Source organism: Chelonia mydas, chromosome 5, assembly GCF_015237465.2.
Source record: "Chelonia mydas isolate rCheMyd1 chromosome 5, rCheMyd1.pri.v2, whole genome shotgun sequence".
Classification (NCBI taxonomy): domain Eukaryota; kingdom Metazoa; phylum Chordata; order Testudines; family Cheloniidae; genus Chelonia; species Chelonia mydas.
The window spans coordinates 4,965,642-4,981,099 of NC_051245.2; the positions used below are offsets into that span (position 1 = coordinate 4,965,642).

General features: G+C 40.3%; 1 protein-coding gene and 1 long non-coding RNA gene across 6 annotated transcripts in view; one reads left to right on the forward strand and one right to left on the reverse strand.

Moving 5' to 3' along the window:
- KIF24 (kinesin family member 24) overlaps window positions 1-15,458 on the forward strand; it is a 40,721-nt gene that overhangs the window by 9,184 nt on the left and 16,079 nt on the right. For all 4 annotated transcript variants that reach the window (XM_037902621.2, XM_037902624.2, XM_037902625.2 and 1 more), the window contains exons 3-8: window positions 4,958-5,147; window positions 6,928-7,025; window positions 8,520-8,735; window positions 10,922-11,009; window positions 13,057-13,178; window positions 14,375-14,480. In XM_037902621.2, coding sequence (XP_037758549.1) covers window positions 4,958-5,147; window positions 6,928-7,025; window positions 8,520-8,735; window positions 10,922-11,009; window positions 13,057-13,178; window positions 14,375-14,480 — 820 coding nt within the window. The remainder of the gene's footprint in view (window positions 1-4,957; window positions 5,148-6,927; window positions 7,026-8,519; window positions 8,736-10,921; window positions 11,010-13,056; window positions 13,179-14,374; window positions 14,481-15,458) is intronic.
- LOC122465808 overlaps window positions 1-15,458 on the reverse strand; it is a 33,782-nt gene that overhangs the window by 7,819 nt on the left and 10,505 nt on the right. For both annotated transcript variants that reach the window (XR_006290873.1, XR_006290874.1), the window contains one exon: window positions 13,030-13,156. This is a non-coding gene — a long non-coding RNA (uncharacterized LOC122465808). The remainder of the gene's footprint in view (window positions 1-13,029; window positions 13,157-15,458) is intronic.

Below are 15,458 nucleotides of genomic sequence, written 5' to 3' on the forward strand. Positions count from 1 at the left end.
CTCTTTGGAACCCCCCTTCAGGTAGTTGAAGGCTGCTATCAAATCCTCCCTCACTCTCCTCTTCTGCAGACTAAATAAGCCCAGTTCCCTCAGCCTCTCCTCGTAAGTCATGTGCCCCAGCCCCCTAATCATTTTCATTGCCCTCCCCTGGACTCTCTCCAATTTGTCCACATCCCTTCTGTAGTGGGGGGACCAAAACTGGACGCAATACTCCAGGTGTGGCCTCACCAATGCCGAATAGAGGGGAATAATCACTTCCCTCGATCTGCTGGCAATGCTCCTACTAATACAGCCCAATATGCCATTGGCCTTCCTGGCAACAAGGGCACACTGCTGATTCCTATCCAGCTTCTCGTCCACTGTAATCCCCAGGTCCTTTTCTGCAGAACTACTGCTTAGCCAGTCGGTCTATATCAGTCACTATGTTTGGAGTTAACTGGCACAGTTAATCACTCCTTTAGAAGCTTAAAAAGGAAGATGCTTCTTTATAGACTCTAAATGAACTTTATGTATAACTAGAATCAAACAATGCATAACTTCTGCAAGGGTGATGGAAAATCCTGTGCGGGAGGGAAACATTAACTAGCACTTGGGACTTTCCAACACTAGTAAAAAAAATTCAGTTGAATTCACCAGCTGCTATTTACCAGAATTGGCTAAGAATAAGCTTTAGTATCTTGCAGTGCTTATGCTTTTGTTTTGCTTTTGTTCTGGTCAGTTTCTCATATTTTTCAGTGTAGCCATCTTGCATAATTAAAACTGTTTTTTCACAAAATATTGCACTTCAAGCTGAAAGCAAACTGTGTCACAAGTTTTCCCCAGTAAAAGTGACACATATTACAATGGATATAGTTTTTTATTAAGGGAACTCCTGAGGTATCACTTTAAAAAAGAATCTGGATAAATTTAATGTTTATGAAAATTAAGAACTAATAGTATTGGCTTAGACTGGGCAGAGTACGGGCAAATACTGTATAAACGTCACCGGCATGGAGACCAGCTGATGAACTTCCTTGCTGAGCTGCAGCACTCCCAAGTTAATCCAGTTATGGAACTCCCGTACTGAGGTACTGACCACCTCCATGCTGTTCCAATATAGGGCATTTCTTAAGTCTTGGGTATTTTATGATATGCATAGATAAGACTAGAGGAAACCAACAAAGTCATTTTCATTTGTGAACTAAATCAAAATTTGAACCAGAGAGTCTCTAGAGGTGAAAATTTAGTGCATATAATGCCTCTGTGTTTCCCAAAGAGCATTGCACTTTACTGGAAATACATCTGAAAACCTGTTAGCATTTTCTCTTATTTTGCTTGGAATATTTCCATGCACACAAATCCAAATCAGAACAAAAATCACTACATTCTACAGAATGTTTCTGAAAATACTTTTATAGGATTGGCAAATTCTACAATGACATGATGTTTGTAAACTGCCCAAGAGTGAGTTGCTGTCAAAAGCTAGTTTTACAGCTGTACTGCTGGAAAATGATGTGAAACATACTTTGGCATGGAGAATTTTTAATCCACATCATATTTAAATCTATTTTTTCCTACTTATAAGTGGGTTTATGATAAAATTAAGTAATATTTATTATTATTGCCTTTCGTATTACTGTAATATTTAGAAGCCCTAGTCAAGGATCAGGACCACAATGTATTAGGTGTTGTACAAACACAGAACAAAAAGACAGTCCCCGCCCCAAAGAGCTTATAGTCTAAGACAAGAGACAACAGATGGATATAGATAGAGGAGTCCAAGGAAACAATGAGACAGTATAAGTCAGCATAGCAGGCAGTGGTCTCAGCACATCAGCAGCTTAAATTGTTAGAGAGTTTTAAGGAGGGAGTGAAGGTGGATAATGAGGTGGGGCTTTGTGGATATTTATGGGGAACTCCTCCTAAAGGTGAGGGACATCACTGGAGAAAGCATAAAGGTACGTTTGAAAATCTGATAATGGGTAATGGAGGCTGGCATCTTGGGCCAGTCAGAAGTGGGAGTTTACATTTCAATAGTGAATGAAAGAATAGGTTGGATGGGGCTAGGTACCGAAGGGCCTTGGAAGTGAAGGCAAATATAACTACATTCTCAGCTGTCAAGAACACTGTAGAATGATGTCATAAAACTAAGCATACAGAAACATAAATAGCTCTTGTTAACATGTTTTAAAATATTTTTCACTTGTCATAGCAAATGATTTGATGTTAATGTTAGCAGACAGAGTCACTTGTAAATTTCTTCTGCCCTTATTGCCTCTGCCAGGCTCCCAATTGCCTCTCTTCTTTTGAAAATAATACAAAATATATCTCTATGCCACCTGAGAACAGAATCATTATTTGTTTAGATTTCCTATAAATCTGTCTTAAATGCCGAGTGTAGTACATGGAATTAAAACAGATACTTTGATCCAGTACAAAGTATATGTAATAAAATGTGTCTCTCAACAAGACAGAACTTCTAAAAATCCCTTCTCTAACATCAATAAGGTCTCCATTAAGGCTTCAAGCATTCCTTTTCATCAGTCCCTCACTAATTCTCCCTGCTTCCTCAATGCCCAGGAAAAGCCTGGAAGAAGAGGTGACTCCTTCATTGTGTCCTGAAAGTCACGAAATCCAGGCTCTGATAAATTGATCTGGGAAGTAAGTTCCAGAACTAGTGACCCTTCACTGAGAACGTCTGGTCCCTAGCATTATCCTGCTTATGCAGGGGGTTCCTGGTATACGTCTCCCCCTTATCTGTCGTTTCGCATATCCATCACTCATCAATAGGAGAACGTGTTCCGATTCACTCTGGTCCCGATCCACATATCCATCACTTCACCTTTTGCATAGCTTTTCTTTCGATGTTTCCCCTGGCGTTCAGGAGGTGCTGGGAGGGAGGGGGAGGAGCAGGGACAGGGCACGCTCAGAGAAAGGGGCGGAACTGGGCAGGAAGAGGCTGGGTGGGAAGAGGTGGGGCAGGCCATTATTTCTTATGGGGAAAAATTCCCCAGTATCCGTTGTTTCAGCATCCATTGCCCTTTTCAGGAACGCAACCCTGACATATACCAGGGGACCCCCTGTATCAGGAGGGCACTTTTATCTCAAGCATGTCAGATGATCTCAACTGTAATGTTCTCTCAAGGGTGAAGAGGTTTCCATTCAAATATAGGGACTGTAATTCTTATTCATGTGAGAAGTTCTACTGCGGAAAATTGATGGGAATACATGTTTGACTAAGAGCTATAGGATCAGGCCTTATATTGGAATGGAAACCTCTTTTCCCCTTGAGAGAACAGCTGTTAACATTTATTTCTGAGCACTGTACTTTTAGATGAATCAAAACTGGCAATACAGTAGCATTGAAATCAGAAGCCTGCAGTCCCAATAAAAGTGGAAGAGCTGGTACAAATACCCTTGTTATATTGTTTTTAATATAACAGAAGTCTAGTGCATGTTTGCTTTAAAGTTGTGCATTAAAAGATTTTGAAAGAGCTTTTGGACATCAGGACAGAAATTTTAATTTCAAGTAAGGCAAGGGTTTGATTAAAATGATAGTTACTGACTAATTCAGATTCAGAGCCAGGTGGAAAATCATTTTTCATTTGGCTGAAGAGTGCTTGAAAAATGGAAAATTGGAAATGACATGTTTTAATGACAGCATCTTCCATACATTGTATTTCAAGGTGTTTTATACAGTGGGTTAATCAGCTAGAGAAGAAATGACTTAATGTCTCTGAGGGAGGCAGGAAGAGAGTTGAAGTAAACTTGGCAGGCAACACAAGCGAACCTGTACCCCCTCTCCTTCTTAGTTCTTCTTAGACTGAGTGTTTCAGGTTATAGACAACGTCTCATGATTGCTTTATACAGCACCTTGCACATTGTGGGTGCTACTGTCCTACTACAACTAATTATTATGTGATAGGAATTTAAGGGTCAAAGAGGTATAAATTCTAGCAACACCATAGGGTTGATAATGGGCAGATTTACAGCCAAGGGAAATGTGGGAGGAAAAGATCATTGAGAATCAAGTTTGACTGAGATTTCTGGCCTTGGAACATAGGTTATATCTTAATTATGGAGTGTGACAGATATTAGAGATGTGAGAGAATGGGCTTCTTACCAACTAATCAGATTTCAGTCTCTGAAGCACTGAGTAATAGGAAGTTATGGTGTAGTCAGAAGCTGACAAAGTAGAGACACAGACAGATGGAAAAGAGAAGGATTAATGGGTATGTTGAAAGATATATAATGCTGGATGCCAACCACACAAAAGTTGTGTCCACAGTTGAAACTGGCAGTGAGACAAGAAAGAGTACTAAAGGAAGAATCTTGTGGTATTCCACAGTGAAGGGGATAGTTGGAAGGTATAAGCCTCTACCCAAAATGAAAAGGAATGATTAGAAGAACAGGATTCAGGCCAGGAGAAGAGATTGCAAGAGCCACAGGTTTCTTAATGAAAGTGTTCAAGAAGGACAAAGAGAGACCGATATTAATGAAAGCTGTGTGGAGAGAGCTGTTAAGAGAGCTGGGTCCATTATGAGAGGCAAAGAATATGTCATCTCCTGGGGCAGGGCAATCTTCTTATGAAAAAGTCCGAAGAAATTCCTGGTCAGAACAATCTCCAGAAAATTGGATCTTATGTTATGTTATTTTGGATCGTCAGTTTGTGGACACCCGAAGTTATGCGGGGTCAGCAATAGGCTCAGAATTACAAGGAAAATAGATATTAAAAAAATCAGTGCTGTCACTTTAACAAAAGTACCTAAAAGAATTGCATCCCCACTTTTAAGAGACACAATAGAAGCTTTCACATTTATAATATCTAATTCTTGGAGATCTTTCAAAATGAGAGAAACCGAGCTAGCTTCGCTAAACAGTAACAGTTAACAATTGAGTTTATGGCCAAGTCCATGGATATTTTGAATTGTCTAGCATCCTCTTTTTTTAAACACAAATTTGTGATCCTGTGTTCTAGATCTAGTACCTCTGAGAAGGAGATGCCGTGGACAGAGACTGACAAAATCCGAGTGTGTGTCAGAAAACGCCCGCTGGGCCTGAGAGAGGAGCGGCGGGGGGAAGTTAATATCATCACAGTGGAAGATAAAGAAACTCTTCTTCTCCATGAGAAGAAGGAGGCAGTTGATCTTACTCAGTATATTCTGCAGGTAATATGAGCTCCTTTTGCTCTTAAAACCCCTTTCCATTTATAATGAGTAGGAGTAGTGTGCTAGCTGCCTGAGTGGTGGAGCGACAGTGTAATGCATTAACAATCAAGTGAGAGATGAAAACAGGCTTGGGATTTCAGTAATGGAAATAAAAAAAAGACCTTTCTTTCTTTTTCACATTAAACACAGAAGTTTGGGTTCTTCTCTCACTTACCCCATGTAAATCCATTGGAACTACTCCTGATTTACACCAGCGTATGAGAGGAGAAGCGAGCCCAGAATTTTAATTCCCAATAAACACCTTTTTTTCCTCTAAAAACTAGCATTTGCTCCCTGTCTACCTTGCTTGTCAAAAAATTAACATCCTTTTTCCGAGGCCTGGGTGCCAAAAGAAGACCCTCTACCAAAAGCGGGGTTAGAATGCAGTTGCCTGCTGAGTTCCTTATAGCCACTTTCCACAGGATTTCAGTGCAGTATCTCTATTTTATGAGTCACACACGTCCTCTGATTCTTTCCTAGTTTTCCCTCACTCCAGAGCCAAATGCTTTTCAAAGAGCAGTTCTCATTTGGTCTTTGTTTCTAAATCCTGGGTACCTTCTGCTGACATAGTTCAAATTCTCATTCTGACTGACAGCACCAGGAACAGAACTGATTTCTAGAGAGCACAAGCTATACTGACCCTAGTGTGTGTTATTTTTATAATCCGAGGACTAGCAACTGTTCAGGGTAGTAAAATTAAATTTGCTAACTCTCTCAGGCACCATTCATATAACGCCTTTCACAGTCAGATACATGCTGTAATTCCACTCCCTCAGTCTCCATGTAGCTAGCTATCTTAGGTGCTATATAAATGCCTATCACCTTGGAATCTAAATGCTAAAATAAATCTCCCCAACTAAATTATATTCTGGCAATACTGTCAAAACAAATCTTGCTATAAATCACTGATCGTGCAAGCAGAAATATGCCATAGCCTTACTGAAACTGATTTAGATTTGCATGTATGTTCGTATGGATCATCTATGCATAATTCATGTAGTCATCGGTTCTGCAACTCTTCTATTTGAGATTACCCAGCGCTGTTTTGTTTGTACTGTACTGAAGTATAATGTTACAGATGCTGTCCCACTGGGGCCCTCACTGAAGTGAGAGCAACCCCAATAAGCAAAATTTAAAATCTATAAGGGGCTGATCCAAAGTCCACTGAAATCAAAAATATCTTTTCATGGACTTCAGTGGGCTTTGGATCAGGTCCTAAGTGCAGGAGTTCTACTTCTCAGATAGTAAAATCCAGCTTTGCATGCGAATGGTTTGATCCTCTCCAGCACACATTTTAAGTGTGTGGAATAGCTAATGTAGATCACAATGGATCTATGACCTGATTTTGATCCTGTCTACTATATAACCATACTGTGTTGCTGTGGGTTGGTTCATTTCATAAATAGATTAATTTTGTTTTTAAGTTACACTCATGCTTTTGTTTCTTGGCTGCTGTACATTATGCTTGAAGATGATGGGGGGTGGGGGGGAGGGAACAGAATCTTCTCTTAATTTTCTACTTCCATATTCTATTTTTTGGTGGGTTGTGGCTTGATGCTGCTAAAAAGTGAGTTTTACTTGGTCACTTAGGACCAGCTCCAAAGCCTCCTGAAGTCAATGAAAAAACTTCTGTTGACTTTAGTTAGCGGTGGATAAGATCCATAGCATGTGCTACACATTATGGGGTAAAGGAGAACTGAGAGAAATTTCCTTTAGTATAAAAATCATATTTATTTTTCAGCATGTTTTTTATTTTGATGAAGTCTTTGGGGAGGCATGTACCAATCAGGATGTGTATATGAAGACTGCTCACCCCCTCATTCAGCACATTTTTAACGGGTAGGGAGCCATTGCTTACATTTATTCCTTTTATCCTTTTAGTTTTCATTTTTCATGTATGACTTTGATGTGTAACTTCAGTTTTCTCTAAAAAAACATTAATTTCACCTTTTCCACTTACCCTGTTTAAGGTTGTGTGTGTGTGTGTGTACATAAAATATAGAAAAATGTCTGTGTATACAATTTTGACAAACAAAGGGCCTGACCTTGCAGTCCTTATTCAGGCAAAACTCCCCTTGTATTCAGTGGGAGATTTGTCTGCAGAAGGGGTGCACACTCAGACACCCAGGATTACTAGGGAGGCAGTTTGGTCTAGTTAGAATGAGAGATTCGGTGTCAGGATTCCAGGATCCTAATTCTCTGCTCTGACAGACTTCCTCGTGATTTAGAGTAAGTCCCACAGAACTCAGTTGCTCAGTTTACCCATCTGTGAAAGAGAAATAAAACACCTTCATGGGACTGTTGTGAGAATGTTTGTAAAGCACTTTGAAATGTACTTATATAGTTCATAGTAGTATAAAGGAATTATAAACTTTATCAATAAAGCTGTGGTTTATCTTTATTTTATTTACTTATTTCTATTTAGAGAGAGACTTATAATATACCTTCTGGTTAATGGAAAAATCGGGGTGGTTTTACATGTATAATTGTATTTGAGTACAGAGAACAGCAAGCTTGAATAGGTCATAATTTCATTTTGACCTCTTGATGGAAAGGAATTACATGTCTATACTGGAAAATGAACAAGATGAAGCTTTCTGTTATCAAGAAGCTCCAAGTATCATCAGCTGGGCCAGAAATTCTATCACCAGTGTTCTCATTGTTGGATTTACATGAATCAGGCCCTTGGGAAAAGGGGAGGGAGATCTAAGAGGGGAGGATAACTTGCTGTGTAGTCACTGAGAATTAGTTTGCATTTTATGGACTTTGTTCATGTAAGGTTAAAGTGATACACCCATAGACAAAAATATAGCAACTGAGAGTAAACTGAGGTAAGCAAACTTCAACATGCAAAGTGTAGTTCTAGGGTTGTTAAGCTTTTTTCATTGAGTGGACCATATGTTAATATGGAAGTGGCTTCATGGACACCCTACTCCTTGCTTTCATAATCATGCAGACCTGCTCTCCTTCAGTTCACAATCAGTCCTTTCCCCCACTCATGATCACATAACATCCCTGTGGTAGCTACAATCGTTTACGTGGAAAAGTAATACTGCAAAAGTTTTTAATGTATTTTTAGCTTCTTTTAATGTCATTTTAGCACGTGGAAACAAGGACAAGAGCCAGCGCTGTGTCTCTACCCCTTCTCCATAGAACACAATTTGAGAATCTCTGATATAACAGATTGTATTTTTCAGGATCTCAGATGGATATGCATGATAAAATCCCATCACTGAGGGTCAGCAGTGTGTGTAGATATTAATATTGCAGAATCTCTTTTAATAGACCTCAATGGATCAGTTGTAGTACTAAAAATAAAAATTATCTTTACAGAGGCAACGCCACTTGCTTTGCATATGGACAGACTGGTGCTGGCAAGACTTACACTATGATAGGGAGTCACCAGAACCCAGGACTCTATGCACTGGCTGCTAAAGACATTTTTAGACAACTAGAGGCATCCCAGTCAAGGAGAGAGCTCCATGTATGGATCAGTTTTTATGAGATCTACTGTGGACAGCTTTATGACCTGCTAAATGGAAGGAGAAGGTATTTAAATAAAAGAGACACATTGCTGTGAAAAAAGGATGATAAATCAGTTTATTTCATTATGGAGTTGGATTGAACAGAATTAAGTTTTCTAATAAGTGAAATTGATTTAAATGGAGCTATTTATGGAGTAAGGTATTGCTCAATGTGAGTAAACATAGTAGAATCTGGCCCTAAATTTTGTAGCATATATAGACAATCCCCCTTTGTGTTATTTCTACAGGAATAAAATCAATCCAAGCAAAGACACAAATCTGAGAGATGAACTCTGTATTAGATACACTCTGCCAGGCTTCACCCCTTGTGATGAACAGTGATAAGACAGTATCCTGTGGCAGAGTCACATTAGCTTTTCACCTTTCTTCAGCGAGGTAACCTGAGATTGAACTGGAATTTTACACACTCTAGGAACAGTTGAGTAGCACAAAGCAGCTGAAAATAAGCAGAATGAATTACGGATAAGAGTCCCATAGGAAGGAAAAAATGCAAACTGCTCCTCAGTTTTCTCTCAACCCTGGCAGTGCGGTGGGGCCCCCGACTCCCCCAAGATGGCTGTTTACTAATCTCTTTTCTGAAGAGGGTGTGACTTGGAGTGCGGACTTTAATAATTCTGTAGCAAAAGTATCTAGGTCAGTACAGTGGCACTAAACCCAAGGTTTCAGAGTAACAGCCATGTTAGTCTGTATTCGCAAAAAGAAAAGGAGGACTTGTGGCACCTTAGAGACTAACCAATTTATTTGAGCATAAGCTTTTGTGAGCTACAGCTCACTTCATCGGATAAGCTAAACCCAAGGAAAATCAAAAGAACTCAAGATGTTCCTCAGATAAAAAAAACTTACCTGACCGAAAATATCTAAACACAACAAAACAAGATAACATTCAGGCTAAATTCTGCTGAATAATAAAAGCCTGGCAAGATGGTTTTAGCTTTCAGCTGGAACCACTGGGGCTCTTGAGGGGAGTGCACTTTGAGAGCATGCTGCAATGCAGTGCAAAGAGGCTTCCTTGTGCTTCAGAGAGTCTGTGCCTTATCATGAGGCAAGCATGTTTCTCTGTGTTGGCTCTCCTGCAGCCCTTTTTAAAGGCCTTCTTGATGTTGAGCTATAGTCCATAGGGCTGTTTCCTTGGACATAAGCCAACCAGTTGGTATTACCAACTATACCATAACATTCACTTCTCTGTAATTTGTAGCAGAGAGTCACTCATGTACTCTGATTCTGCAGCTGTCGGATCTGCTGCAGAATCCACCTACTGCCACAGAACTATGTTCCAGAACCTAAGCTGTCATTAAAACAAATTTGAGCCTTCATGATTATGAAGATATACTCAATTCATGTTTTCAAGGTTAAGTGATGCAGTGTGATCTTCCTGAGCCTGGAGGCAGCCTGAAACAAAAGCTCTCAGAGAGGTGTGAACTCTGAAATCTAAAGATGGCAATTTAAATGCCATCATTAACTATTTCAGTGCTGATCATTTTAGCAGGAACATCCAGCTAATACACACTTCCAGTGTCCCTTTAACAGTGAAATTTGAAAAGTACATATTATACATGACAGGTGGTATATCAATGACAACCTGATTCATTGCCTTGCTAGTCACTCCTTGCAATACTTCTCTGTAGCAGTGGCTCTCAAACTGTGGGGCGTGCCCCCTGGAGGAACATTCGGGGAGGCAGGTGGCAGGGCTGGGGCCAGCCCCCATGTGGGGCAGGGAGGGAGTGGCACACTTCCAGGTGCGCAGCAGGGGCTGGGCCAGCCCCCTTGGGGGGCAGGGAGGGAGTGCCACACTTCCAGACCTGCTGCGCCCCCAGTCCAGCACTGTCTCCAGGCGCAGCTCTGCCCTCACTCCCTGTCCACCTCCAGCCCAGCTCCAGCAGCAGGTCCATTCCACCCCTGCTCTGGTCCCAGACCAGCTCTGACACCAGCCCCAGCTCCTCTCCCATTCCCAGTTCCGCTCCCCACCTCTGCCTTCAGCCCAAGCTCCACTGCTGAGAAAGCCTTGGCTATGTGGTCATGGGGGGGTGTGGGGGCACGGACAGATTCCATTACTGGTAAGGGGGTGGCGTGACTGAAAAAGGTTGAGCACCACTATTCTATAGCACTGACGTGTAGGCAGAATCACTACTACTGTATAAGACTTTCTTCATAATAACCCTTTTCTACTAAGCCCTGTTGTTTCCTCTGCAGACTTTTTGCAAGAGAAGATAGTAAGCATGTTGTACAAATAGTTGGCCTGCGTGAGGTTCAAGTGGATACTGTAGACCTACTATTAGAGGTAATTTGATTGTTAATGCTTATTTTATCTTTTAAAGCCTCTGTTGCACTAACTTATCAAATAGGTTACCGTGGAGTGGAGAAGGTCATTTTTGGCATACGCAGGTGTTGCTGCTCCAGGTTGTATAATGTACACATGTGCATTCCATTATGGGGCTCCAAAAGAGCATCAGTACAACTCTGAACAGCTTGGTGGCCACAGCAGAGCACGAAGGGACACCTTCAAAACTGCCTTTAATGAATGAATTCATGTGCAGCTAAGACAAGTTACAGTGATCCCCATGAAAAGCTGACTTGGAGCTGTCACTGCTACGGCCACACCTCAGGTGGGATCTTTGCCATGAGGTTGAATGAACCACCCAAGAAATGACAATATCCCAGCAAAACCAACCCTGAAATATCTTAGAATATAAAAAAAAATGGCTATATCCATATTTGCAGAAGAGATTTATGAAATATTTTTGCATTAACCTTACATCACTAAAAATAGTTCTAAAAGGAAAATGTAAGTAAAACTTTACAAACTGGCATGCATTGCATTTGGCAAACAAGACACAGATGGCTGATCTGAAAAGTTGATAGCATTAGGGTAGGTCTACACAACCGCAGGGATTGACGCCCTGAGATCGACCCACTGGCAGTCGATTTAGTGGGTCTAGTAAAGACCCGCCAAATCGACTGTAGATCACTCTCCAGTCAACCCCTGTACTCTACCCACAACGAGAAGAGTAAGGTAAGTCAACGGGAGATTTTCTCCCGTCGTCTCCCCGTGGTAACTTGACCTAAGGTACGTCGACTCCAGCTACGTTATTCAGCTCAGTAAGGAATTGAAAACTATTACCTGATAGTGTAGTTGACTTATTGTTTAGGACTTGGAACAATATTGTCCATTTATATACCACTCGACAGACACTATCTTCTGGGGTTTTGTTTTTCCATTAACTCTAAGCACAGGATACGCTGGAGACAGTTCTGCAAATTCGAGTGCAGATCTGGTATACAGTAGATTAATACATTCCTCTGTATTATCACATCCTGCCTACAGAAGAGTTATTACATGGTTTTGTTCTCACAGATATCTTGGCAAAACAGCTCATTTCATATTGTCCATAGGCTCTTTTGAACACAGAAAGAGCCATTAGACTCATTTGATGCTCTTGAATAGCATGCTACCAAATGTATTAGAAGAGTCTTAAAGGCATACCTCATGATTATTCATTATTTACTGATGCATTGGCTTCTGTTCACAAACTCTTCCCTGAATTTAGCTCTGATTTAACAATATTCAGGAGCTATAGCAGCCAGTTAGATTGCTGATTAAGAGTGGACATCCAGCAGAAGGCATGAATACTGTATATTTGTATCTAAAGAGTGTTTTGATTTTGCTAGGTTGACATTTTATTGTATTCTTATTGTTCCATAAACTAAAATATAGACTCTGTTTTGTTTCCTTGCGATGCCCATTGTTGGTGGGCTCGCTGAAGCAATCTTGTGACTCTTCAGAGATTTGGGACAGAGAATTATCCAGAGTTGTAGCCAAGAAGGTCCCTTAACCCATCTTCCACCTCTCACCTTGTTCCGTTCTTGGTAGTTAAATCTGAATATAATTGATCACGTCAACCTTGCTGCTTGCTTTGACAATGTTTCATTTGCTCCTGGGTACAGGGATGGATGAGTGGATTGGCACTTGGTGTCACACATTACTTGCCTCTTAGATTTCTGGCTGACTAAACCTTTCAATGAGATTAGAACATGAATTTTTTTTAAAAATCATCCTGCTCATGAGTCCAACGGTAACCTCTGAAGCCTCATTTTGTTATTTTCATTTCCACCATACATTTATTCCATGTGATTTTGTATTGTAGTAATTTAACAAATAGGAATGGAAGTTCAATACACTGACATTCTTATGAATGGTCTCACTTTATAAACCCTTTGTCAGCCGCACTGAATACCAATACATGGGGTTCTGAATCAATATACTATATGAATAGTGTGCATGTTTTGTATGTACAATTTACCTTTGTTTTGTCCTGTTTGTTTTCCAGGTAATTTTGAAGGGTGGGAAGGAGCGTAGCACTGGGGCGACTGGAGTCAACTCAGATTCCTCCCGTTCTCATGCTATCATCCAGATTCAAATTAAAGACTCTGCAAACAGAATGCGTGGAAGGTGAGGTTGGAAGCTGACTTATCGAATTTGATAGAGACATTTCAATTTCATCCTGTTGGCTTTAAATGAGACCGTGCACATCTGCAATGGCAGAGCAGCCATAGATGGTTAGTGAGTGGTAGTGAAGCAGTCAAGTGCAAGGACAGTCAGGATACAAGCTGTGATTTGCAGGTGTGTTTGCTGAGCTCCTGGGCTGTGTAGAATAGTGACCCAGTACCAGAGGTCCTTACTGAATGGCCATTGGCTGCAGCAGTAAGTGGGTATCCTTCCCACCTAGTCAGAGAAAAGATGGTCAGCTGCTTATTATTATTTTTGGATGTCAAAAAATATGTTAGGCACCTTCCAAACAAGTAAAATACAATCTTTATCCCAAAGAGCTTATTCTAACTGTAAGACAAGAGAGCAGGTCTGAGCAACAAATAATTGGGAGGGTGGGGAAGAAGGAGGGAGGAAGAGTGCATAAGATTACAAAGAGAAGGATATGTGGTTATGTAGGTGTGCCATGTTTTTAGTTATTGAAGGAGTGACGAAGCTGGGAGGGATGCAGGTGATAGTAGGAGAGGGTGGGGATATTGTGGAAGAAGAGGAAGATAGAGGGAGAAATTACAGATCAGTAAAATAGCTAGCAGCCAAAGAGGAAAGTTAGGGAAGAATATGAGAACAAATGGAGATCTTGAGGGAAGAAAGATCAGCAGGAACATACATTAGCTCTGAAACCATCTGACAATTCAGTGCATCAGTTAGTTCCCTTTAATTGGCTTTATAAACTGCACTGCATTTCTATCTGATTAGGACAGACAACACTGGAATGAAACATCTGTTTTAGCTGGAAGGAGACCCAAAAAGTTATTCTTTTTTAAGTAATCTGTGTTCTCTCTCAAATTACTGGCATTGTGATCATCTAGAGATGGGAATGTGTTATACCTGAAATAGCTGCTCCATTAAACCGTGGTGCACACTCATCACAAGTAATTAGACTTCCTATTATGACTGTCTGTTACAGTGCCAGAATGCTCTGACTCTGTTCCAGTAGCTGCTGGTATTTCATTACTGTGATGCCTCTGAGACACTTGCAGTGGGTATTTCCCCCTGTTTTATGGTAGTAATATTTAATCTTTCTACTGATGGCATAGCAGCAACACACTATCAGCTTAAAAAAAGAAGCTAAAGTAAAAGCATCTTTTTGTTTTTTCTAGGATCTCTTTCATTGACTTGGCTGGCAGCGAGAGGGCAGCTGATGCCAGAGACTCAGACAAACAAACAAAAATGGAAGGAGCAGAAATAAACCAAAGCCTTTTAGCTGTAGGTTACTCACATTTGTAGAGAAGGTTTTTGTAATTATTGTTCTTTAGGTTGGTTCTTAGACTGACAGTAAACAAGGAAGTAACATGTGGATGGATCTCAATGGAAAATACACAATGCTAAATGCTGACAATTAAATTGCTCTCTAGTCATGAATCCAATTAGAAGAAAAAGACTTTGTGAGGAAAAACAACTTTTTAAGTATATTCCTACAGCCAGATTAAAATAGCACTGAAAAGTCAGATATTTTATAGTAAGTCCATGCCATATTTTCTATAGTAAATTCATGTTCTCTTTTTCTGTGAGGCTTAATGCAGGTTTGTAAAAACACTAAGATCCACTACTGAAAGGCCCTCTAGAATTGGAGAGTATTTATTATTATTATGGTGATAATCTCAACTCTGTGTGCATATAAACACATTCTAATACCCAAGAACAAATGGTTGGAACCATTGTCCATTAGTATACCACAAAAAACTGTTACAGGACACAGAAATCAGGCAATTTAGATCCAGGGTTCCTACAACAACCGTATCTCCATCAACTTGAGTCATATATGCAGGTAAATATTTTACATTTCACACTGCTGTGTGATTTTTATGTGGTGGACCTGATTGTAATATTTGTGTACAACACCTTTTATTTTGTTATCGGAATGCAAAATTATGCCTCTGAAAAGTGGGAGGAAAACCATTCCCCTGATTGTCTCTGTTCTCGTACAGTAGAATATCAGAGTTATGAACTGACCAGTCAACCACATACCTCATTTGGAACCGGAAGTACACAATCAGGCAGCAGCAGAGACAAAAGGAAGAAAAAGAGCAAATCCAGTACAGTACTGTGTTAAACATAAACTACTAAAAAAAATAAAGGAAAAGCAGCATTTTTCTTCTCCATAATAAAGTTTCAAAGCTGTGTTAAGTCAATGTTCAGTTGTAAACTTTTGAAAGATCAATCAGAACATTTTGTACAGAGTTA